This window comes from Homarus americanus, unplaced genomic scaffold, assembly GCF_018991925.1.
Source record: "Homarus americanus isolate GMGI-L3 unplaced genomic scaffold, GMGI_Hamer_2.0 scaffold30858, whole genome shotgun sequence".
Lineage (NCBI taxonomy): Eukaryota > Metazoa > Arthropoda > Malacostraca > Decapoda > Nephropidae > Homarus > Homarus americanus.
In genome coordinates this window covers 503,987-530,757 of record NW_024737697.1, presented here as the reverse complement: position 1 = coordinate 530,757, position 26,771 = coordinate 503,987, and the positions used below count along the sequence as shown (strand labels likewise).

General features: G+C 43.5%; 1 protein-coding gene across 3 annotated transcripts in view; it reads left to right on the top strand.

Annotated features, from left to right (window-relative positions):
- The window catches only part of LOC121873520 (zinc finger and SCAN domain-containing protein 2-like), a 35,764-nt gene extending 10,213 nt beyond the window's left edge, over window positions 1-25,551 (top strand). For 2 of the 3 annotated variants that reach the window (XM_042377108.1, XM_042377110.1), the window contains exons 5-9: window positions 19,850-20,003; window positions 21,340-21,485; window positions 22,214-22,426; window positions 22,942-23,115; window positions 23,424-25,551. In XM_042377108.1, coding sequence (XP_042233042.1) covers window positions 19,850-20,003; window positions 21,340-21,485; window positions 22,214-22,426; window positions 22,942-23,115; window positions 23,424-25,292 — 2,556 coding nt within the window. In that variant the 3' untranslated portion in view covers window positions 25,293-25,551. The remainder of the gene's footprint in view (window positions 1-19,849; window positions 20,004-21,339; window positions 21,486-22,213; window positions 22,427-22,941; window positions 23,116-23,423) is intronic. The other variant, XM_042377111.1, reaches the window with a different exon arrangement.
- Window positions 25,552-26,771: the final 1,220 nt, after the last annotated feature.

Sequence of the window (26,771 nt, the reverse complement as noted above, 5' to 3'; positions counted from 1 at the left end):
ACAGTACTTGACAATTCCCGAAATTTTCCTACTTTGGGCTCTACCCATTGCTACATACAGTACTGTAATTGGGGTGCTCCGCATTAGAAGGGGGTGAAGCGCCAAATTCAAAAAGCTGAGAAAAACTCGTTTAAAGTTTTTGAAGTTCAAGCAACCATAACTTTGTTTTTTAAGCTAGAGCAGCTCAATCCCTCTCCTAGCAAAATGTGAAAACTGGAAGTTAGTACTGTGAATAGTTATTATTTTATGACGAGTTGAATGAGACTAACTACCCGTCATTTATGGTTGTTTGATCTTCAAACCAAAAATAATTGCATTTTTCTACAAAATTTTCTTATTATTGTAGACTAATACTGTAAAATAAGTTAATGATCACCCACCCCCCATAAACCCCCCTCAAAATGAAATAATAATAAAAAACTCATTTGCCTATTATTAGCCAAAGATTTATAATATTATTAGGTATAATAGTGTGTAATAATAAGGAACCACCACTACACTCATCTCCCCCCCCCCATCATTAACCTCTCTCCCTCAATGTAATTAACATATGAATACAAAGGCAGAGAAAGTTTGCATAATCTATGGTAAAAACAGCACAGTAATACCCCGATTTACGCGCTCAATTGAACCCGCGGAGGTCCGCGTAAAACGAGAAACTTGTAAATGTAATAACAGAACATATGGGATTAATTGAAATAGAGACTGGGCCGACTCCCAAACTACACTTTTTCGGACACAATACCGACACAACACCTATGTTGTACTGTAGTAAAAATATAATCTTAATTTTATGATGGTATGCACACACAATTAATATTTAAGAGAAATACAGTCGCCAGGTTAATGTCCATTCAAATAATGGACTCAACTCCCCCCCCCCCTTCTCACACTCGCTGGCTCCTCCCTCTCTGAGAAATGTTTTGGTGAAAACACTAGATTTTAAGGTATAGTAATAAATAATACCTCAGACTAAAGTTAGGATAACATAATTGACATTGCTGGATTCCTTGCAAGACCAGGATTATTTTGAATATACACGTCATATATTTTGCACAAAAGATAACATATTTGCTCTGTGTAAACAAAATTCTTGCATTAGATCTAAAATTTGTATGTCTAATGCAAAATCCATGATGTTTACATTCAAAATGATCATCATATTGTAAGAATTCCAGCAATGTAAATTATATTATGGCCGGGTAATTTGTATGAATTTTATGAGCTAAATAAAAAAATTATACTCCACCCGCGTATATGAGTAGAAGCACCACGTAAAGTGGGAATTCCGGTTCTGGCAGGGTACCGCGTAAATGTAGAAACACGTAAACCAGAACTGCGTAAAGCGGGGTATTACTGTATTATGACAATAGTATTACAATCTTACTTTGTTTAGTTCCTTTGTTTTATTATCCCTGAAGATCGTAGTAACTTGAAGTTACGTAAACCCTGAGGAGTGCGTATAACTTTAATGGCCTCGTCATAATCAATCACATACTGATCAAAGTCTATCTCTGCACTCTCTAAAAATCGCCACACAGATTCATCATCAACTAAATCATTGATTATTGATGCTGGCAACAGTTCAGATCCATTATAAGACTGAGTTATGGGTTCACTTTCACTAGCATTCATTTGGTCAGGCTCACTTTCATCACTATCAAGGTCAATGCATGTCTCGTCACTGTCCACTTCTACCTCCTCACAGTCTGTATGTTCTTGTTGTGATACATTAGTGTCACTGTTTGTGTTACCATTAGACTCACTTAAATCATTTTCATCTTCACTTTCATCATCATTATTGCCGTCAGTGCATGTCACGTAACTCTGTACCGGAACACGGTCTGCAAAAAGGTTTTATGATGCATAGCAGTCACTTTTTGTATTATGGGTTTACCAAAATCACTATCACCAAGCATTCCTGGGGTGTCCACGTGAGCACTGTTGTCACTAAACACACTCTCAGGAATAATAGGCTGCTGAACCCACACCAGAAGGCCTCGCCTCACTCGATTCTTGCTCTAATATCGGGCAGATATTGCACAGCACTTGTCACACCCGTGGAACAGGAATAACGTCAATGTTACACCGAAAAGCTATCAAAAATAAAAGCAGAGAGCACACTGAACCTCCTTATGCTATACAACGCACCAAAACTAACAAGGAGGCAGCATCTGGGCGCGCGGATTGGCCGAGGAGCTGTGACGTAGCAAGGGGAAATCCATTGTGATTGGCTGCCTCAAGGGGTATCGTCCGAGGGAGGCGCACTGTTATTAACTCTCGCTCTGAACGGGATGTTGCCTCCTTCTTTGACTGAGCGCACAGCCAGGTATGTAGCTCCAGGCCTGAGGCAAAATCACACCTTATTTTTGAAGGACTTTCTACCATATTTCTATTCTAGCTAGAAGGTTACATCCAACACCAACATGTAGAGGAAGGGTGAAAATAATGACATCCATCAAAAACCGCATTTTGGCCGGGGTGTCGCTTTATCCCCTTCTAATGCTGAGCGCCTCAATTGTTTACACAGGCACCATCATACAGATGTGATTTACCACTTACAATATACTGCTCAGTACTAATGTACAGTGGGGTATGCTATAACGAACGGATCCTACTACGAATATTCCTATAACGAACGGTTTTACTTATAAAATTGAGAATGCTATAACGAACGCAACTCCTACAACGAACGTGGATGAATAAGGGACTATTTCGCCTGGCGCATGAATATTGTTGTACCGCGACCCACAACAAGAGCGTCAGGCGCTATCTTTGTCTCATTGTGTAGCCAGTGCACCACTGTTATTGTTGAAATTCGCGTTATTTGTATAACTATTTTGTTATACAAGTATACAATTGTAACAATGAGTCGTCCAAAGCGAGTGAGAAAGCTAATAACCCTTGAAACTAAGAAAGAAATTATGAAGAAACGTGAGAATGGAAGAAGCATTGCGAAACTTAGTGATGAATATGGGATGGCTAAATCGACTATATGTACGATTTTGAAGAATAAAGAGGAATTAAAAACTGTGCAAGTGGCAAAGGGAATCTTTAGACTTAGCAAAGCAAAGTGTAATGTGATTGAAGAGATGGAAAATTTACTCTTAGTGTGGATAAAGGAGAAAGAAATGGCAGGTGGTAACATTAGTGAAGCTATAATTTGTGAGAAGGCCAGACAATTGTTTGAGGACCTTAAAGCCAAGACTCCCAGTGGAAGTGATAGTGATGTGCCAGTGTTTAGGGGTACCTGCATGCTGAATAACACTAAGGTAAGATAAAGTACCGTATTTTTTACATTTTCCACAGAATTTTTTCAGTGTTAGGTGGTTGTATTTGGGGGCCTGGAACGGATTAATCCTATAACGAACGAATGCTATAACGAACGAGGTTCTGGAACCAATTACGTTCGTTATAGCATACCCCACTGTACTCATAAAACTCAGATACATAACTTAATGTAGGTTGTCAATTAGTTGGTTTGAGTCAGGCATTGCAGCAACATTTTGTGATTTAGTTTTAACATCCCCTGACTGGGGCTTGAAGCCTGTTCTGACAGGACTTATTTTTTTTATGTTAACAAATGCAGACTGTATGTATCTTTTGTATTTTGAGGGTTGTTCTTTCTTAGTATCCCCCCTAGTGGGGTCCCTAAGGGAAAGTATTGTGCACTTTTCTTAAGAAACTTGAAAATTTGTGAGTATAGACCTACAGTATATACTGTATAAGTCCTCGCTTAATGTCGGGGTTACTTTCTTGAAAACGCGACTTTATACAAAACAATGTTAAGCGGATCAATTTTCCCGATAAGAAATAGATAAAATACGGGAGTTACGTTCCTGAGCCTCCCTTTGCTCCATGAAATACATTACATATACAGAAATTCATTGCCATTTCTATAGAAAGTAGTGCGTACATATACAACTACTACCCGGTAAGTTTGTATTGGTACTCACCGATGGGCGGAGGTGGTAGAGCGAGTGTGTGGTGGGTAGCGAAGCGGAATGGTGCGGGAACGGAGGAGGAAGCAGAGGAGGACAGGGGAGGCCAGAGGAGGAGGAGGAGTGGCGGAGGAGGCGGGAGAGAGGAGGGTGGGAGAGGAGGAGGGGGGGGAGGAGGAGGGTGGGAGAGGAGAGGCGGGAGAGGAGGAGGGGGGAGGAGGGGGGGAGAGGAGGAGGGGGGAGAGGAGGAGGGGTGCGGGAGGAGGGCGGGAGAGAGGAGGGGGGAGAGGAGGGAGGTGGGAGAGGAGGAGGCGGGAGGGGGAGGAGGGGAGGCGGGAGAGGAGGAGGGGGAGGGAGGAGAGAGGAGGAGGGGCGGGAGAGGAGGAGGGCGGAGGAGGGCGGGGAGGAGGAGGGGGGGAGAAGAGGGAGGAGGGGAGAGGAGAGGGGAGGAGAGGGTGGGAGAGGAGGAGGGTGGGAGCGGAGGAGGGCGGGAGAGGGAGAGGGAGGAGGGCGGGAGAGGGAGGAGGGGGGAGAGGAGGAGAGGAGGGTGGGAGAGGAGGAGGGGGGAGAGGAGGAGGGTGGGAGAGGGAGGAGGGAGGAGAGGGGTGGGAGCGGAGGGAGGGGGAGAGGAGGAGGGGTGGGAGCGGGAGGAGGAGGTGGGAGAGGAGGGAGAGGAGGAGGTGGGGAGCGGAGGAGGGCGGGAGAGGAGGGAGGCGGAGGAGGGCGGGAGAGGAGGAGGGGAGGAGGGGAGGGAGGGGAGAGGAGGAGGGTGGGAGCGAGGAGGGGGGGAGAGGAGGAGGGTGGGGAGAGGAGAGGGGAGGAGGAGGGGAGAGGAGGGCGGGAGGAGGAGGGGGGAGAGGAGGAGGTAGAGGAGGAGCGGAGGGAGGAGGAGGCGGAGGAGGGCGGAGGAGGGTGAGGAGAGGAGGAGGGTGGGAGCGGAGGAGGGCGGGAGGAGGAGGGGGAGAGGAGGAGGGTGGAGAGGAGGAGGGTGAGGAGGAGGAGGAGGGTGGGAGCGGAGGAGGGCGGGAGAGGAGGAGGGTGGGAGAGGAGGAGGGTGGGAGCGGAGGAGGGTGGGAGCGGAGGAGGGTTGTGAGTTACTGAGAGACTGCGGCTGCCTCCTCCTCCTCTGACTGGGGTTCCTGCGACGAAAAAATTAATCCAGCGTTGACTGCTTGGTGCTACTCTTCTTTTTGTCCTTGTAGATCTCAGTGTAACAGCCTAGACTGTCATCAATGCTGCGTTGAATCTTTGAGCTTCGTTCTCTGTTAGGGTTGTCATCAATAGGGACTTGCATACCTTGCTGGATCATATTGAACTCTTCTCCCATCCTCTTGGCAGTTAGCGTTCGTTGTGCAATTTCTTCATCGTCGTCTTCAACGGGACTGTGTTCTGTTAGTTGTTGCAGATCTTCATTAGTTAGCTCTTCTGTATGTGATGCCAGGACTTCCTCAATATCCTCTGATTCCAGCTCATCAAAGCCTGCTTGTCTAGCCAAGCTGAGGATATCCCTATTCACTGCTGGGACTAAGTCCACGAATCCCGTAAAACTGCTGACGCACTCGGGCCACAATTTATGCCACACACCATTCAGGCATCTTTCTGAAACCTCTTCCCATGCCTTGCCAATGTAAGATGGGAATTGCAGAGCCCAAACCCTTCAATGCTTCCTCTGGGTGGTTGCACAGGTTTAAGAAGAGGAACAAGATCACCAACATTAACATTGGTGGTCAAGAAGCTAGTGCTGACCGTGTTGCGGCTAGGGATTTTCCTCCGTTCTTACGTGAGATTATGGAGGAAGGACAGTACACCAGCGACCAGGTGTTCAACTTGGACGAATCCGGTTTGTTTTTGAAAAAGCTACCTTCCAAGACCTTCGTTGTCAAGTCTGCCAGCAAGTGTCGGGGCCGGAAGTTACAGAAGGAGCGCATCACTGTCCTGTTTACCACCAATGCCTCAGGTACCTGTAAGCTCAAGTTATCGGTGATCCACACAGCACGCAAGCCGCACGCCTACAATAGCATGGACATGACCAAGCTAAATGTCCACTGGCTGACCGCACGTAAGGCGTGGATGTTCTCTACTCTGTCCCTCTCCTGGTTTGATGACTGTTTCATTCCCGACGTGAAGAAATTCTGTGAGCAACAGAATGTTCCATTCAAGATTTTGTTGCTGCTTGACAACGCACCAGGACACTCGCCCCTACTGTTGAATTGTCACCCCAATGTAAAAGTGGTCTTCCTTCCTCCCATATATATGCAGATAGTCCCCGACTTACGACTGCCTCAACTTACATCCATCGGTACTTACGACCTGCTCTGACCTTACAACCGTCGGGACATACGACCGCCGCAGTCGTGACCAATTTTTTTTTTTTTTTTTTTAAATGACTCCCGCAGTTTTAGAGGATTTAATGAAAATGAAGTTATTTCGGATATTAGTAACAAGATAGTGGAGTTAGGTAAACAGCTTCAGTTAGAAATTGATAATGAAGATGTTGAACAGTTGGTTGAAAGTGTAGCAGAAGAGCTCAGTAACGAGGATCTTATTGAACTAGATGCACAGAAAATTGCAGAAGAAGAAGAGAGACAAAATGTAGAAGAAGAACCTGCACCCCCCCCAAAAAGTTTTCAGTGAAACAAATGGCAGAGGCATTTGCTACAATTAATAAAGGAATGCAAATGTTTGATGGCATGGATCAAAATTATGAGCGTTATGCCAAAGTTGACAGAATGATCCAAGATGCACTTGCTTGCTACAGAGAAATTTATTAATGAAAAGAAAAAACAAACTGTGCAATCTAAATTGGACATCTATTTCAAGAAGTCCCCCAGTGCTGTCACCTCACACCCCACCAGTGCTGCCTCTTCACTCCCTCAAGATGATCCAATACCTTCAACCAGCAAGTTTCCACAGTACATAAACCTGTCTGAAGAAAGCGACATTGATGACCCACCCAGCCCTGTCTCCTCCTCTCCTTCTTCCAGTTAATGTAGTCTCCATGTATAATTAGAAAATTATGGGGGCCCCGTGTGCATTCAGCTGACTACATTAAAGGTAAGTGCTCAGTCACACTGTATCCATTCCTCATTATTTATTACTTTTACTGTACTGTATTTCATTGCAGATTTTTTTTTTTTTTTTATCTATGTCGGACTTACGACCTGGATTTGGGTCCCTAACCCCGCCGTAAGTCAGGGAGCACCTGTGTATAGATATATATATATACTGTATATATATATATATATATATATATGCTGATAACCACAAGGAAAAAGAAAACACGAAGGTCCCAAGCACTTTCGTGTAATTCACATCTTCAGGGGTGAGTACAGTTGCTGCAAGTCTTCAGGAGTAAGTTCCTGCTCATGAGACATCACAAGCTCTTCCACATCACCATCCTCCACTTCGAGGCCCATTGACTGATCTCTGGACACAATCTCCGTGTCCAACTCCTCTTCTTCCTCACATCCCTCAAAATCATGGACTGCTGATGGCCACAGTGCTTTCCATGAACAATTGAGACTCCATGGAGACTTGTTGCCATGATGGCACAATCAATTTTACAGCCTCCAGGATGTTGAATTGTGTCTTCCAGAACTGTGCCAGTGTTAGTTCAGGAACAGTGGAAGTTGCCTAATAACACCTCCTGAACATTTTCTTCATGTACAGCTTCTTGAAGTTGCTGATCACATTCTGGTCCATTGGCTGTATAATTGATGTTGTGTTGGGAGGCAAAAACAACACTTTGACAAAGTCAAATCGAGCCTCCAAAGTGCTGGCAAGTTCAGGGTCATGACCAGGGGCATTATCCATAAGGAGAAGAGCCTTTAAAGGGAGTTTATTGGTGGTTAGGTAGCTCTTCACAGAAGGGCAAAACACCTCAACAGCCCATTCATTAAAGACCTGTCTTGTCACCCATGCCTTACGATTGGACTTCCAATAAACTCCAAGTTGTCCTCTTACCACCTTTTGTTGCTTGAACACCCTGGGATTTTCAGAGTGGTAGACAAGCATAGGCTTCAGTCGGAAATCCCCTGAAACATTGGCACCAAGCAGTAGAGTGAGACGGTCCTTCATAGGTTTATGCCAGGTAAAGAGGCTTCATCTCTGGTGATGAATGTCCTTTTGGGCATTTTCTTCCAGAACAGCCCAGTTTCGTCCACATTGAATACTTGCTGTGGAAGATAATTTTCTTCCTCCACCAGTTCCTTAAACTCCACTACAAATTTTGCTGCTTCTTCTTTATCTGCAATGGCAGCCTCACCATGCCTAATAACACTAAAAATGTCACTTCTTTTCTTAAATTTTTCGAACCAGCCCTTGCTGGCCCTAAACTCTTCAAACTCTGTGCCAGAAGAAATAGGTTGCTCTTCCTTCAAATGTTTGTAGATTTCCCTGGCTCTTTTACAAATAAATTCAGTCGAAATTGAATCTCCTTTCATTTGTTTTTCCTTAATCCAAATGAGAAGTAACCTCTTTGTTTCTGCAATTAAGGATCTACCTTTAAACACTCTGGTAGATTTGTCTTTCACTTTCACTTCTTTAAACTTGTCTTTCTATGCAAGAATTGTCGACATAGTTGATGCCGACATGCCATATTCTTTAAGCACATTTGTTCTAATGTCTTCTTCATGTTTCTTTATGATTTCCTGTTTCACGTGGATTGAAATCGCCTTTCTAGATTTCTTTGGACCCATGCTGGATTCAATAAGAATTTTACCACTAAAATTTTAAGTTTAATTGCTGTAAATAAAGATTATTTTCTTTGTGTAAATAAAGATTATTTTCTTTAAATCAACACTGCACTGCGCTATATATTATCAATATGTTAAATAAATTTCAGAATGACCAATAATTTTACTGTAAAAACGTAAAAATAGTTTATGTTCAAGAGAGCCATAAGCAAGATGTTACCTCCACTAACCAGAGACACAAACTGGCGCCTTGGTGGGTGAGTGAAGTGGCTGATGGGCGCACCAAAAACTAGTTTCCTGTACTGAAATTATGTTAAATAAGTGTTAAAATTACTAATAATTTTAATATAAAACTTGGAAAAATATTTAATAGCACAACCTTCTTGATATTTACTCAAATGAGAACGAATTTAAGCCCTAGAACCGATTACTGTATTGGCGGACTAATATTCCAGCTGGTGAGCAAGCGAAAACATGTTGACATGTTTTCGTAAGAATTTCGTTAACCAAATTTTTGTTCGTTAACCGAATTGAATATTCTTATGGAAGGTAATTCGTTAACCGAGGCGTTCGTTAACCGAGGGATCACTGTACTGTAAATATAGTAGGTATTGCAATAAATATTAATACTTAGACAATAGATATTTTTTGGAGATGATTTAAAGGAAGGGAGCGTAGTCTTTGCTCGGATGGGTGGGGGCAAGTTGTTCCACATCTTCACACTGTGATATTTTATGGAGGTCTGGGACTGAGAGGAGCACTTGGGGGTGGTCTTAGTAGCTCTGGATGCCTTAAGTTGTATCTCTAATTCCGGAACTGGAAATAATTATTGTCAAGCAAGTGATTGATAGATCTGTAAACAAAGAGGGCACAGCAATAGGTGTTAATATCTTCGAATTTTAACATTTTCAATTTAGCAAATTTTTCGTTTGTATGATCTGTTTTTTTCAAGTAGGTCATTGTCCGTACAACTCTCTTTTCTGCAGTAATCAGGGATTGCGTTTTTGAAGAGCCAGAGGCCCCCATAGTGTGTGACAGTGTATCACGTGTTGGTAAACAAGATCATGATGGATTTCTTTCATTGCTGTGAGAGTGAGTGACTGTCGAGTGTGATACATGATACCGCACTGTTTATTGACTTTACTGTGAATGGCTTGTACAGTGATCCCTCGGTTAACGAACGCCTCGGTTAACGAAATTTCGGTTTACGAATTACCTTCCATAAGATTCTTCACTTCGGTTAACGAAAAAATTTTGGTTAACGAATTCCTTACGAATTTTTCCCAACATGTTTTCGCCTGCTTTTACCTGCTCACCAGCTGTAGTATTAGTCCGCCATTACAGTAATCGGTTTTAGGGCTTAAATTAGTTACCATTTGAGTAAACATCAAGAAGGTTGTACTATTCAATAATTTTCCAAGTCTTATATTAAAGTTTTTAGTCATTTTAACAATTATTTAACATAATTGAAGTACAGGGAACTAGTTTTTAGTGTGCCAAACAGCCACTGGACTCACCCAAAATGGCATCAGTGTGTGTCTCTGCTCAGTGGAGGAAGCTTCTTGCTTGAGACTCTCTTGAACATAAACTAGATTTACATTTTTACAGTACAATTATTGGTCATTCTGAAGTTTATTTTGCATATTGACAATATATAATGCAGTGCAGTGTTGATTTAAAGAAAATAATCTTGAATTACACCAAGTGAACTAAAATTTATGGGTGAAATGGCGGCATGGGGTGACTTCTCTTCCACCCCAATGCCTTCTCTTCTCCCTTCTCCTCCACCCCCATTCTAATTCCCATCATCATCAACCAGGAACCTTCTACATGCACACCTCAAAGTAAGTGTACTTTACTGCATTTATTTTAAGTTTGTATGTAATTTTCGGTGAGCTGGAACCAATTACCCAAAATCCCATTGAAACAATTGTTTCGGTTAACGAACGACCTTCTGGAACGAACTGTGTTCGTTAACCGAGGGACCACTGTATGTGGGATCCCCAGTTAAGTTTCTTGTCAACAATAAGACCGAGGCATTTAGTATTTTGTTCATGTTTGAGGACTGTATTACCAAGGTACAGGGGGTCCAAGTCTGGGGGTAAATTTTTCCTTCTGTGAAAGATCGTGTAGTGGGTTTTCTCAAGGTTTAAGATCAGTTTATTATGTATTACCCAGGTCCTGACTTTAGTCAATTCAGTGTTCATAGTTCTCATCAAGGAATGGAGGTCTGAGTTGCTGGCATAGAGGTTATTATCGTCTGCAAATAAGTTGTATTTTATGAGTGTGCTGGTGTGGATTATGTCATTTATGTACGACAAAAACAGTACTGGACTGAGAATGGAACCTTGGGGGACGCCTTACAAGATTGGCGAGGAGTCAGATTGGTGATTATTATAACAGACATACTGCATCCTGTTGGACAGATATGAGGTAAACCAATTGTGGGATAGGCCCCTAACACCGTAATGTTCAAGCTTTGAAAGGAGGATGGTATGGGCGACAGTATAAGGTACATTCATAAACATTATTTAAAGAATAAGTTTTTGTTTTTCATTGATTTTATTGTTTGGGGGGAAAAGAGGGTAAACAGCTACACAAAAGATATGAAAAGGTCACACTAGGGAACTCATCTCATTATTATTGCTTTATTTTAATGGTAATTAATGATTCGCCTAACACTGCAATATTGGAGGACACATTACCATCATTATTCAAGGCCTTACTGTATACCCCTAACAGAAGATGCTCTTAAATGGGCTTGTTTCCAAGGTGGACATGTTTGGGGGAATTTCCTGCAAAGTATTCCTCTACTGCCAGACTCCACTAATTGGGGCTGGCAAATGGTTACACATCAGAAAGGTGGACACCCATGTGGACCACTTTTCCTCAGGCACAAAAGATGTGTTATGACTTAATTAAATGCAAATGTAAAAAGACTTGCACAGGTTACTGCAATTGTTTCAGAGTGAGCTTAAAGTGCACTGCCCTTTGTGCCTGTAGTGGAAATTGTTATGGGAATTAGTTTTATTGACTGAATTAACTTTTGTATAAACTACAGTATTCAAAAACTTTTTGAAATATTTTATTATTAATAAACTCTTAAAGAATATTTTGAAAATGTTTTTGTTGAGTTTTAGGTCGGATACTGTAATGAAAAAACAGTTCCATGGTACAGTGATATATTTTAAACCATAATGTTGGAATGTTTCAACATTTTGTATGTGTAATTAAGTGAAGCTTATGTAATTTACATGATCTAGCAATGACCCTGTATCTGGTGGGGTAAGAGTTTAAAATGGAAACTGGTTGTTATTTGTTATTGCCATCTGAGTGTAAGACATTACTGATACGGTAATATCTCCCTTAGCTGGAATCCCTCAAACCCAGAACTCTCCGATAACCGGAATTGAAATTTTCTTGGAAAATCATTCTCAAAGTTGGAATTTTTCGGAAAATTCCGGCTTTGAGAACGATTTTCCGAGGGGCACATTTTCCATAAAATTCCGAGAAAAAATTTCGCGATACCCAGAAAATTTTGGGGATGGGGAAGTTTTTTCCGGGTTCGAGAGATGATGTAATGGGCAATTTCTGGCACTTCCGAGAACATTTTTCCGTTACCCGGAAAATTCCGGGGATGAGAGATTTTTTCCGGCTTTGAGAGAGTCGTCTCTTTACCCGGAAGTGCTCTGCACTGATCGTTGTGGCTAACGGGGATATCACTGTACAGTAGTTTAATTTATACCAAACCAGGAACCTCATTTATTCAGGTTCTAAAGGCACCATACAAGTGTTGATATATTTTATTTGGTGCTAACGTGTCTCTTCCTTGGTTTCCATCTATTTGTACAGTATATATTTACAACCTATATTATTGGTGATATGACAAGTTTTAACAATAAATTATGCTTTTTCATAAATTACCAAAAGCTGTCATTCTGTTCTGAGAGATGTGAGGCAGATTGCTTGTTATGCTCATTTTAAGTTGTATGTATCTATTTGGGTATTCATGGCTGCTTATTTTGTGCAGTTTGACATAGTTTGATGATAGAGGGCACCCTACCCATTAGGGGGTTCTGATGTTAATCCACCTCAATTAGTAATTACTACCCTTATACTGTACCTGTTAGGTGTTCTGGGTAATAAGTTCCATATACAGGAGAGAACACAAACACCTGTATAGTTTTGTAGGTTCGGTTTACTGGATAAGAGTATGTACACAGAGGGGGGGGTAGCACTCCTCAGCTAGGCTCCTGGTCAACTACCATAGACGACGTATGGCAAGTGATACATTAGCAGCTTCCATACGTCGCCAGGCACATTAATTAAGCATGTGGGATATGGTAATAACATTGCCACACGCTGCTAGCTAGGCTGAATAAATAATACAAATGGAGCACATACATAATATACATACATAATATATAATCCAGCATACATAATATACATACACCTCCCTCCCCCCTATACGCTCATAGCAAAGTCTTGAGCGGACCTTTTCTTCTGGATCCGTTCTGAGCGTCGAGGGACTTCATCACTGGGAAGGGTATGGGACTCAACACTGGTGGCGGGGCCAGCAGAAGGCATTGTTACGGGGCGGAGAAAACGGCGGTTCCTCCACCACACACGACCACTGGGTAACCGCACCTGGTAGTCCCGTGACCTGCCGAGACCCATGACTACGCCTACTTTGTCCCAACGTAGGGAGGTCGGGTCCTGAACACGGACATGGGTGCCGACACTCAACCTGGGGAGAGAACGGGCGTGGTCGTTGTAGCGGGCGACGACGTCCTGAACACGTTCGGCGGCTCGGCGATCACAATCCTCTGTCTTGGCCTGCCACTCCTTGGAGAAGGATTGAGGGTGAGCAGGGACACAAGAACGAAGGGGGCGTCCATACAAAACCTGGGCAGGGGAGCGTCCGGTGTAGTTAGGTGTGTTGCGGAGTTCAAGAAGACCCCGGTCGAAGGCCTCGCAGTCAATGTTCCCAGAAGGGGCCACCTTAAGGATGAGGTGCTTCAAAATTTGACAGCAGCCTCAGCGTGGCCGTTGGACTGCGGGTAATGGGGCGATGACAACACATGCCGGACAGCAAAGTCCCGGTGAACTGAGGCCCTCCCGGTTCGCAGGCGTACAGGAACGCCCACGTCACGGAAGTAGTGGCGGAACTTGCTGATGGTGGCGGCAGACGTCGTGTCATTACCGCACTTGATGACAACCGGCCAACCAGAGAGACGGTCGACGATAACAAGGAAGGACTTTCCTGACACACAGAAAAAGTCGGCCGACACAGACTCAAAGGGGCGGGTGGGGTTGTCGTCACTCATGAAGGGTTCCTGCTGCTGGCTGGGTTGTAATACTTGGCAGGGCTCACACGCACGGACAACATTGGAGATGTCGGAGTTGATGCCGGGCCAGAACACAGTCTGTCGTGCACGTCGTTTGGTGGCCTCAGCTCCACGGTGACTGTCGTGAAGGCGAGCCAAGGCGTGGGGACGTGATGCAGCAGGGACAACTACACGTGCTCCGTACAGAACAAGGTCTCCGTCGCAGTAGAGTTCATCGCGGAGTTTCCAATACGGGAGCAGGGTGTTGTGAAGATCGTAGCGGTTGCTAGGAAATCCATTCCTCACACACTCGACAAGTCGGACGTAGGAAGGGTCATCTCGGGCCGCTGTTCGAAGGTCCTCCATTGCCTTGTCGTCATCTGGTGACAGGTCCGAACGAAGGGATTGGACGGCATGGAGAGTGACCACAGTCCTGACGGAAAGAGCGAGGTCGGCGTCGAGCACATGGTCTTCTGGAGTAGGGCGGCTGACAGGAGAGCGGGATAAGGCATCAGGGATGCAGAGCTCCTTACCAGCACGCCACACTGCTGTGAAGATGTACGCCGAGAGCTTCTCTTTCAGACGCTGGAGGCGAGGGTTCTCAACGGCGTCTAGCGTGTAGTGGTTGAGGATCGGGACAAGCGGGCGATGGTCGGTCACTAGGTGAAAGTGTTGCAGGCCTATGAGGTAAAACCTGCACTTGGACATCGCCCAAACCACAGCCAACAGCTCCAACTCAATAGTGGCGTAGCGCGTCTCAGTGTCAGAGAGGAAACGCGAGCCACACTGGACGAGCCGGAACTGCCCTCCACCATGATCCTGCAGTAGGGCGTATCCCACGCCATACAAGCGTGAGGCATCTGTCTGCAGAACTGTCGGCAAGGCTGGGTCAAACGTGGCGAGGACAGGTGGACGAGACAGGGCCTGTTTCACTTGCTGGAAGGCCTTGTCGTGGTCGGGGGTCCACAGGAATGTCCTCTTGGGGCTCATCAGGGGGCGAAGTGGTTGAGCAGCTGCGGAGATGTCCGACGAAAACTCTGCTAACTGGTTGACGAGACCGATGAAGGACCTCAAGTCGGTCAGGTTAGCAGGGGTGGGAAAATCCGTGATGGCGCGGACCTTTTCCGGGTCAGCTGCGATACCATTCCCTGAGAGGGTGTACCCACAAAAGTCAACTGAAGAGCTGGCCAGAACAAACTTGTCGGCATTTAGGGTAATGCCGTGCTTCCGGCACCTGTTGAGTACCTCGTAGATACGGCAGAGGTGATCCATATAATCCTCGTCGTACACGAGTATGTCGTCGACCACTTTCACACAGTTCGCCAGACCTTGTAGAGCCATGTCACCTCGAAGACAGAAAGCGTCTCCTGTAGCGGCGAATCCCATGGGGCCACGGCAATAACTGTAACGTCCATGCGGGGTGATGAAAGTTGTGAGTGGTCGGTCTTCTTCGGCAAGCTCTATCTGCCAGTATCCACACAGGGCGTCCATCGTCGTGAAGAAGCGCGCCTTCGGGTTCACACTGCGTATAGCTGCAAAGGGCGTGGGAGAAGGGTGCGCAGGACGAGACACCTGGCTGTTGAGCTTGGAGAGGTCAGTGGTGATCCGAACACCACCTTTAGGTTTTGCGACGACAACCATAGGGTGACACCATGGAGACGGGTCATCGCCGGTTGGTGCAATAATTTCTTGGGCGACCATGGAGTCCAGCTCGTTTTTGACCGCCTCGCGGAAGGCCAGGGGAACCAGTCGAGGGGTGTAAATAGCGAAGGGCTTCGCGTCGTCCCTCAGGTGGATCCTCATGGGGGGACCTGCCATCTTCTTGAGAGGCTTGGATTCTAGAGCGGACTTGGTCACCAGAACGTCGCTGAATTCCTTCAGGAAGTACTTCCGAGCATCCGAAGGAGAGGTGTCACTGGCAAGAGGCAGGGGTAGGGCGGCAGCAGGGTCGTTGCTGCTCCCTTTTTGCACCCTGTTGGCGTGTTTTACCTCAAGAATAGGTTTGGGGAAGTCCTGGGAGATGATGGCCAACTCTTGACAATGTCTGTAGGACAGCAAAGGAGTCGGGACACCGTTATGCACATCAATCCAGGCTTGACACGACCTGTTGCCAAAGGTGACTTGTGCTTGGAGTGAACCCAGGGCCGGGGTCATCTGTGAACCATCTGCCATAAAGCGGAGATCCTTGGGGGGCGGTCCTAGATCACTTGGAGAGAGCCCCAAGCATTGCAAATGCTGGGGACCGATGACTGTAGCATCAGCGCCGGTGTCGGGCAACATCTGGAGACGGGATGACACACTGCGGTAGGTCACAATGACACTGATGTACTGGGGGACTTTGGTCCTGGGACGCGGGGGGGAGCACACATTCCTAATATGGCTCGAGCGTTGTCCAGGGTCGTCGTGCCTCTGATTGGAAGACTGTGGGCGGCCCTCTCTGGTGGAAGGGCGCTGAAGCTTCCGCCGACGCTGTCCCTTGGGTTTGTTGGAAGGGCAACACTTGTCATAGTGGCCCAGACGACCGCACACATTGCACTGGACGCGTTTGGCTGGGCACCGTACTGTGAGTGACCAGTGGCCCTTACGGTCACAACTGTTGCAGGTAGACTGAGCAGCTGGACACACCTGTGTTCCGTGCTGCTTACCACAGTTGTTACAAAATGAACCGGGCGTGGACGTGGTGGGCGAAGGCGTAGGAGCAGACTTCTTGTCCTTCTTGTACCGGGAAACAGCGCGTACAGCTGTAGGGGGAGCTCGGATGGCAGAGGTGGCACACCTGGCAGCCTCATAGGAGCGACATATCGTCAACACATCCTTGAGAGAAGAGGAAGAGTCGAGGGAGGTGAGGCGTTGGACAAGTTCCTCGTCCTTAACACCCATCAAGATCACCTGCTTCAACTGGGTCTCCTCGCACTGCTGGTGGTGGCCTAGACATATATCTACCTCTTCCGAGGCTCTCTTAAGACGTACATAAAAGGCATCAAAAGACTCACCCTCCATCTGTCTGCAGCTAAACAATTCCCTCCTGCGCAGAGCTTCATTCTGCTGTCCTTTGATGTGCCATTGTAGAACGTCCAGTACCTCCTCTACAGACAGCGAAGAGGTTGGGGGTACCTGCAACGTATGTTCTAAGACACGCTGAACTTCCAAGGACAGGCACATACGCAGCTGGATGAGTTGTTTTGGCTGTGACAAACTCTGGAGATCCACCATTGTAGAATAATCAGCCCACCGTCGCCGCCATTCACGAAAAGTCTGGAAATTCACATCAGGCTTCAAGATGGGCGGTGTTTGAGCTGCTGCTTTAGGTGGGGCTGGGGGGCGTGAAGGAAGCATGGATGAGGTATCTGAACCAGTCAGTACCGAGGCAGTGTTAGAGCCAGGGGCTTGGTTAACAGTGAGGCGAGATATCAAGGCTTCAAACCGTGCACTGTCTTCCACTCTCCGTTGGTGGTCTCGTTCTGCCTCTGCTTGCCTTCTGTGCTCATCCGCCAAACGTCTGTGAGCTTCATCCTCGCGTCTCTCATCTCTCATAAACTTCAGTAAAGCAATTATCTCTGGAGATAACGCTGAATGTTGAGGTGAAGGGCTGCGCGATGTTGTGGGAGCTGGAGCGTCGTGGCCGGCCTGGTCATCCATCTCTGGGGGACTATCATCCGCTTGACTCATCCAGGCGCTGGGTCCACGGCTACGTAAGGCATGAGACATAACTACTTTATCTGTGTACTGTGTCTTAAATCGGTGTTGACCGGTCAGCCCGTCGTATCAACAAGATTTCAGACAAAAAAATTAATTAAATACACAGATAAGTAGGTTATATATATAAAATATATATAATGAAGCCGCGCGGTCAGCAAGTGTTAGTACATGTATGTGTGTGTGTGTGTGTGTCGGGCGGGCAAAGCGTCTCGCCCCAGCTGTGAGGGGGGGTGGAGGCGGCGCTGTGAGGGAGGGGGGGTTGGAGACAGCGAGGAGCTTAGTCACCCTCTGTAAACGGTTAGAGAAGGGTGCGCTGAACTCTACTCCCCACAAATGCCCAGAACATGCCGTATACCTTGGAAATCCGTTCGAACAAGGTCACACATGAATGGCACGAAACACACAATGCACTAAACACTTCACAGAAAATCACTATCACTGACACTGCTCAAAGTTGCGAAATTCTTCGAGGAGGGATGACGCGGGGTTGACACAAAGGCGGGAGTCCATAAGCCGGCTTTCACAAACTTGCACTAATCACTCGTAATTATCCAGTAAGATTACGCACTGCGCCATGTTAGGTGTTCTGGGTAATAAGTTCCATATACAGGAGAGAACACAAACACCTGTATAGTTTTGTAGGTTCGGTTTACTGGATAAGAGTATGTACACAGAGGGGGGGTAGCACTCCTCAGCTAGGCTCCTGGTCAACTGCTATAGACGACGTATGGCAAGTGATACATTAGCAGCTTCCATACGTCGCCAGGCACATTAATTAAGCATGTGGGATATGGTAATAACATTGCCACACGCTGCTAGCTAGGCTGAATAAATAATACAAATGGAGCACATACATAATATACATACATAATATATAATCCAGCATACATAATATACATACAGTACCTACATTCCCACTAAAGAAAAGTGCACAATAATGTAGGATGATTAGGCCACGGGATGTTTGGGCCACAAACTGTATGTAAGGTGGAGATTTGGGCCATGGGATTTTATTATGCATAAGGATGGAGATTTACACCAAGAAAAAAGAGAGATTTATAAAATACTACCATACTGTACAAAATACTGCCAGACAGAGTCTGTATGGTATCAGATTCAAGCACTTGTACTTAAGCTTCAGTATGAGGCTGATAAGGACTTCTGCCTGTTTTACCTTCCTGCCTCCACAGAAAGTTAAAGAGGGTAGGCAGTATCTTCGTTCCAACATGCCAGCTGAGGCAGCAGCACTCATCGAGTACCGCAATGCCACAAACGTCTCTGGACAGTTACGTCACAGATGGGACAACAGTTATCAGGCTGGAGTCATCATGCCTTTGACTCATGCCACCAATGTTCCCACCTGAGAAGTGGAAAATACTCCACGATTACCCTTGACAACCAACCTAGAACAAACAACATCTACAGAGGGTGGAATAATAAGATTACCAGTCTTGTGGGTCATGCTAATCCCACAATCTGGAAACTTAGTGTTTTTAAGTAGAGAGCGCCCGTATTGGCGCCAAACTACAGCAGGAAAAGCATGGTATCCATCCAACAGAGCAGGTCAAGAAAGCTTGTGATGAACTCCAGGGGCGCCTTCACAACTTGTGCCTGGACAGGAAGGAAGGTAGAAAAACTATCCCAGAGCTACTCCATGGGATAAGCCTCAATCCCCGTGGATGACAACCAGATGTTATAATAAAATATATTGAATGTGATATTTCACATATATGATTATTATGTTAAAATAAAATGTATTGAATTTAATCGATTTTGTATTTCTTATGATTACTTTGACCCATGGCCCAAATGTCCAGGAGTCATGACCCACGGCCCAAGTGTCGCGTGGCCCAATCATCCATCCACCAACACATCCTCTACAGACTCTCAAGGTTTTAACAATTTGTTTGAACCAGTTGGTCATTTAGTTTACATCTATCCATTTGACTCAGAGCATCACAAAATTGCTGCCATGCTGGTTTGATTGTACTGTACAGTCATACAGGCACAGTGAAGGTGCCATCTAGTGAAGGCAGCAATCATATGGGTCATATTTTTATCCCTTTAAAGCTAAGATAATTAATTTCAAAAGTATCAATCCATTCTTATTCTATTTTAGTACAGTAATTGTTTTCTCTAAATACACAAGTAGTATGTGAATTCTGTATACTGTAATTTTGTTCTTCAGATGGTGACCAATAAATACATGAGAACTTTAGCCTTGGTGAAACAGGATTCCATGGGAGAGAATGTTGACAATGTGCTAGAGGAGGATTCCCTCAACCTTGAAGCTTCCACTCTTGCCAAAGATGATAAGGACTTTAAGGTGTACATGGGGTCAGGTAAGTCTTGCTCGTTCTTCTTACAATTTGAGTTTACAGATATACGCACTGTATAGGTGTGATATATTGTGGCAGACCACTAACAGGTAATGAGAGGCACTGATATCGCCTTCAGAGCAATTATGGGATTATAAGACCAATTCACGTTCCACTCAAAGTTATAATTCGGTCAAACCTGTTGAATACAGTTCATTCTTAGTATTTAAAATAATAAATCATACATAGGCAATCATACATAAATGTTTAATTCAATATATATTCACATAACAATCATAGCTATGTAATTCGTCCAAACTTAACATTTATAATGAGTACTTAATTTGCCATATTTCCATGTTGTCACAATGATAACCGTTGCAATGGACACAGTCTACCTGTGTAAAAATAAGAACAGGTTGAACTTACGTGTTGAAGGTCTCGAGAGAAATGGGTTAGGTGCTCACCCTATGATGGGGATAGCTACAGTGGCAGTGCCCGGCGTCAGGCGTTTATACGCAAACACGCTCCCCTTACTATCACCCAACACACTCCATCTCCACCAACGCAATACTCTACAGTATATATGGTTAGGCACACCCAATAAACATGACATGACTTATAACCTAACATAATATTTGTTTATGGGTCATCCTACTCATTACTGCTTGCGGTAACAGGCACATTCCCTCACTTTGTTGGGTCCATTGCATCGTGTCGGTGAGAGAAAAATTAAAAAGGGAGGAAAACAGGATTAGAAGGTGAACCTGTGAAGATAAATTCTTTTACAAATTAATTTTATTTGACCACTGGTGTGGTTGTATACAGTACACCTGTGTTAGCTCAATAATTTTAGGTCATGGAAATGTTAGTCTGAGGCTCTGAGCAACATCTTTCTTGTTGAATCCAACCACCTGGACTACTTTTCCTGTATGTTCATGCTTGTATGCCTATGTGAATGAGGCAATTGACAGGATGTTTTTTTAATTTTCTTTAGCAGTTAATTTTATAAGGACTATTCTGCATTAAAAGAGATCTGTTACTTTATAATTTGTAAGCATAAAACAAAATTTAAATTTGAATACATAAGAAATTTACTTCAAGTCCATGCAGTATATACACTACAAGTTTGTGTGAAAGTTTTTGAATCTTATTACTACAGAATTATTGAGCTATAAGGTATGTTGGTAGGTAAAAAGTGTGGTTATTGTAAAGGTAAAACAGGTCCTTTTTACTTCATCTCTGCTTTTGTTTCCATTTTTTATTATAATGAAATTTGTAAAGTTGTGTGTATTTTACTCTATGGTTTATTGTCAAGTTGACAACTGTTATTTTTTTCTTTTTCTCTCTCTTAATGCAGGAGGTGGGGGACGCGCTCGTAGAGGTCGTCGGGGCAGAGGTCGAGGTCGACCTCCGAGTGTTAAACTTGAGGTGAAGCAAGAGGAACCGGTGGAAGTCATTACTGGTTTGGCAGCCAGTGATACTGTCGAGACATTGAAGCATCAGGTATAGAAGTAATCTTTTACTTAATAGAATGTCATGTAAGATATGTTTAGTTTGAGAGGTAATTAGAGATTACTGAATAATTTTATTTCAAAAATTGTTTCTAAACACAACTTAGCAATTGTCTCATGGGTTTGGAATGCTTAACACTGCTGATTTATTTGAGCTGTAACATACATACTGCAGATGTGGTTTGGATGAAGGCATGATACTTACTGTATATGTCCAAGTCTTTGTCTCATATAATTTTTGTATTTTTAAGTTTTATGAGAGGATGGGGGACATAACAGTTAGTGAACCACCCTAGAATGACAAGTTTATGAGTATGTTATTTCAGATTATAACAGAGTGATATTTTACTATTTGCAAATAACTTTTAATAACTTCTTCACATTCTCTAAAGAATAGAAGCATAACAGATACAGTTCTCTGATCTGAACCCACAAGCCAGATGTAAAAATGAGTACCTGTACTGTATAGCTATTTTTATATAAAATGGTAATCTATGGTACAGTATATTACTGCGCACTGTAAAAACTTCATACCAGTAATGTTCATAATCTATACTGTGCCTAGAACAGGGAATGTAAGACAATCTGTGAGGTAATTGAGAAGATTGTGTGAATTTTAGAATTTTAGAATGTACACCTGACTTGTTAGGTAGAGATTAAGAGTTAAATTTTTATTGTGTAAAATAATGTGCTTATACGAACTGTCGGTAATCTCATTAGGTCCATGAACATTGCATGCAGGGGCTCCTCAGCTCATCGGACAGCAACGATGGTCTTGGAGGAAGATTGGATGAAAGCTTAGAAGATGATGGAGGGACTGACATGTTGATGGTTGAAGAGGAAATTCTAGAGGACTCTTCAGTAGTGGATGCTGTTGAGGATGTTATGGAGGTGGATGGATTAGACTTGGAGGATAGTGAAGGATGTGTCCAGGTAAGATAAGGGTTTTGTGAAGAAATAATGACATATACACATGCTCCAAAAAGTACCTTTATGGTTTTGTTAGACAACACTGACACAACAGACGAATGATTTTGGCAACCCTACCAAGACAACTGGAGTCACAGTGTTCATTTTGAAATTCCATCGGACCCATCCATGCTTCAGATATTTAGTAAATCCAAATGTACTTCACTGTAAGCTGTAAAAATTTAAAATCTTTTCCAGTGCTCAGAGTTGCATGAATAGTAGCCTAGATTGTGTTAATGTAATTTTATCAAGCTTAGTCATGGAACAAATATAAATTGTAGTTACACTGGCACATGAGACATATTTTTTTGCTGTCAGCGATCAGTTTAGCCATTTGAATTAACTAGATCTGACAGAGTCATCAGTAATCTTCATGGAACAGTCACCCATAAGACTGGCAGGAAGAGATTCTTGAGCCTCTGTTTATGACATTAACACCTCCTGTTAAAATAAAACTTTATCTTATGTATATTCTTCAGATTAGTGGGCTGACTTTACCAACTCTAAACAGTCATGAGTTAGGTGTGGAACATGACTCTCAAGACCTAAACCCAGACCACCACCTGCTGGAAGATGGAATTGAGAAATATAAATGTCGTTTCTGTTCCCTTAAGTTGAGCGTGTTTGCCGACATGCAGACACACATGAGAGAGGTAGGTGTTGACTTTCTTTTATTAACATATTTTCTTTTCACTTCTTCACTGGCTGTATGAAACTTTCATTTATCAAGTAGGAAATGAGACTACCGTACAGTAGATACAAATACTTGTATTTGTGAAAAATTATGTATAGTACAGTATGGTACTTTATCTCATTCAGTAAATGAGACAAACTACAGCATTTGCTCAGAATTAAACCAAGGTCAACTTAATAATTTTGTTCAGTGTGGCTGGCTTCCGGTTCAAAATATAGACCTTGCTAATGAGAAAAGAAACTAAAGAATATTTTCAATCCTTTTCAGTCACATCCTGAACGCTTATATGAATGTGAAGTTTGTCAAGAGAGACTTACAACTAAAGCTGAACTAGTGTGTCATCTGGAACATCATATTGCCACGGGAGAGAAACAGTTTGCTTGTACAATGTGTCCACGTAGATATGCTCTTCCTCGACAGTTAAAAGAACACTTCAGACATCACATGAACAAAACTTTTGCCTGTTCCCAGTGTCCAAAGAGATTCCGGTCAGAAGCAGCACTTCAAGAACACTTTAATGTTCACACTGGAAATCGTCCATATGGATGTGGCCAGTGTTGCAAAAAGTTTACATCAAAACACATTCTCAAGACCCATATGAAAACACATGGGGTACGTCACAGACCACACCAGTGTACAACTTGTGGCAAAAATTTCCTTACATCACATCACTTAACTGATCATCTAAATGTGCATGAAGGGAAGAAAAATTTCATTTGTGAAACATGTGGCAAGGCTTTTGCTACTCAAAGAAGCCTAGATTTACATGCCATTACTCATTCAGGAGTCAAAAACTTTTCTTGTTCAATATGCAATAAACACTTTGCAAGAAAGGGTGAGGTTGAAGACCATGAGAGAACTCACACTGGTGAAAAGCCTTTCCAGTGTGAAATCTGTGGGTCTACATTCAGCCAGAGGAGCAACCTACAGTCTCATAAGAGGACCACACATTTCCAAGAAAAGAGATATCAGTGCACACAATGTAACAAAGCATTTAAGAGGAAAAGACTACTGGTTTATCATGTTATGAGTATACACACTGGTGAGCGGCCTTATAAGTGTGGGCAATGTAGTGCAGGCTTTGTCTACCCAGAGCATTATAAAAAACACTTACGAATTCATACTGGTGAGAAACCATTTAAATGTGATATATGTGGTAAGACTTTCAATTCCAGGGACAACCGCAATGCTCATAAATTTATTCATTCTGATAAAAAACCATATGAATGTATGCTGTGTGGTGCTGGCTTTATGCGTAAGCCTATGTTGGCTTCCCATCTCCAGCAACATGGCCACACAGATAATGTTGAAGCTTTTATGAAAGTGAATCCTCCAACTGTTGTGGCTGCTGACACCTTAGGGGAGGGGGCACCAAGTCCAACAGGAACCATTCGAACCATGAAGCTTGATGATGAGCAGAGCCTAGATCCTAGTTTAGATGGGCCAGTGCAGTTGGTGCGTGGTGGCGTGAGGGACGGAGAAACAGTTGAGGTGGTGTCAAGACCTGTCCACATCATTGAAGCAGATGATTTACCACGTTACATTATTCACACCACAGGTGGGGGGGAACGAAATGAAGAAGGTGTAGGGCACTTCTTTGCTTCCCTTCAAGGTCAGGTAGTTGAGGTTCGAGCTGAAGACATTGAACGATACACTGACCTCGCAACAGACCAAATAACGCAGGTTGCTCAGGTGGCAGCTCAAGTTGTGACTGGTCAACCTGCGAATAATAGCATCCAGCAAGTGGCCGTTTCTAGTGACCTTCGCCCATTTAATATTCAGCTTGAACCTGGCACGCGAGAAATTACACTGCAGACCCAAACAACCAATGCTCGTGAAGTCTCAGCTTCTGTTGGTGTTGCCACTGCTACTGCTATTACAACACGTGATGTCACCTTGCCGACAGTTAGTCAAGTGCAAGGAAATGCAGGAACAACAGTCCTGGTGGGTGGACGTCAAATGCAGTACGAATCTGGGGGACTTGGACAAGGCACTTTGCGGAAAGTCTTGACTGACAGGGATGAGTTGCGTACTATTTCTGTGCACAACATGGCAACTGCATCAGATTCACGCTCAGTTCGACAATGGCAACAACAGAGTATAAATACATCAACAAACAATTTCATTGGGGATTAATTTTAAAAATATACAGTACAATAATTTATATCCTGTATAAAACATGCCAGTGAAAATTTTATGTTGGCTAATTTATGATGATGGGCTTTAAGATGCTTTATGTATTAAAATATGTTAGAGATGTATATATTTAGCTCTATTTTTGGAAGTTGGATTGTTAATGCTTCTTTGTTGCAACTGTGTTTTAGAAGAAGGAAGTTACTGTATAAAGTACTTTCTTGTATATTTCCATATAACCATAAACATATTCTGGATATCATAGAGGAACATTCCTTTATACCACACTTTGCTAGTTGTACAAACTTGAAAATCTAGTTTTTGTAAGTGCTGTAAGACTGTACAGGCAGGCAAACAGTTCATCCAAACTTGGCAGATAAACAATGCCTCTCTTTATTTTCAAGTATGTTTTTGTTACAGCAACATGGTTTTTGACTTCTTAATAAAGAATAATATTGTAGCCAACCATGTGTTAATTAATGAGCGAAGTTGTTATGTGGTAAACAAGTCAATTATTTATGTTTTAAATTGTTAACCACATTTGCTCTAGATAAGAACTGAAATGGGGCAAATATGAGCTAATGTAAGCATTGCAGTGGTTCATAGTTATTAGATACTAAACAAAATACCTCTGGTGTGGTTCTTTAAATGTAATTCTAAAAAACAGTCTTAGAGTTCCATATTTTTTAGCAATAAAAACTCTGTCTGTCATCATGTTTTCCAAATAATCTAACATGAAGTGAAAGCAATTCTCTCTATATTATATATGATATCTTAAAATTAGTAGTTTTAATATCTTTTTAATGAACTAAGTTTATAATGTACAGGTAAACTTTTATCAAATATGTACCAAAGTGAAAGTGGGTTCCATAGTTCTAACAACTCAGTAGAGGCTGTGTGGCTGGCATTGAAGTGAATCAACTTCATTTTTCAAATTGTAAAGTTGGGTAGAAATTCACAGTTGGGGGAACTGAGGGTGCCCAGGTGCAAACCAGTGACCCTTAAACAGGAGGCTAGTGCTTTATCCACACAGCCATTGCACTCTCTGTGGCAAAGTAATAACCAAGTAATTAATGTATATTGGAAATATCAATTAACAGAATTTTATCCAAAATTTGAAATTAAGGTTAGTATCTTGCCTTGTACAGTACATGTTATATGGTTGAGCTAAATTATACTGCACCAGCCTCATAAAGCTACAGTTCCATATACAGGTAGTCCCCGACTTATGACAACATGGACTTACGTCCATTGGTACTTACCACCTGCTCTAACCATACGTCAGTCGGGACATACGACTGCGACTGTCGTCACCAAAAATATTTTCAAATGACGCGCGCATTTTCTATACCGAAACGTTTCCGTCCCGGGCGAGAGGGTGGCGCGTCTCGGGTCGCCTCGTGGGTACACTCACTCAGTGGAGCACTTAGTTGCCGTTTGGCTATCGTATTTTATACTGATCGCCCTGTGAACTTTCATTAT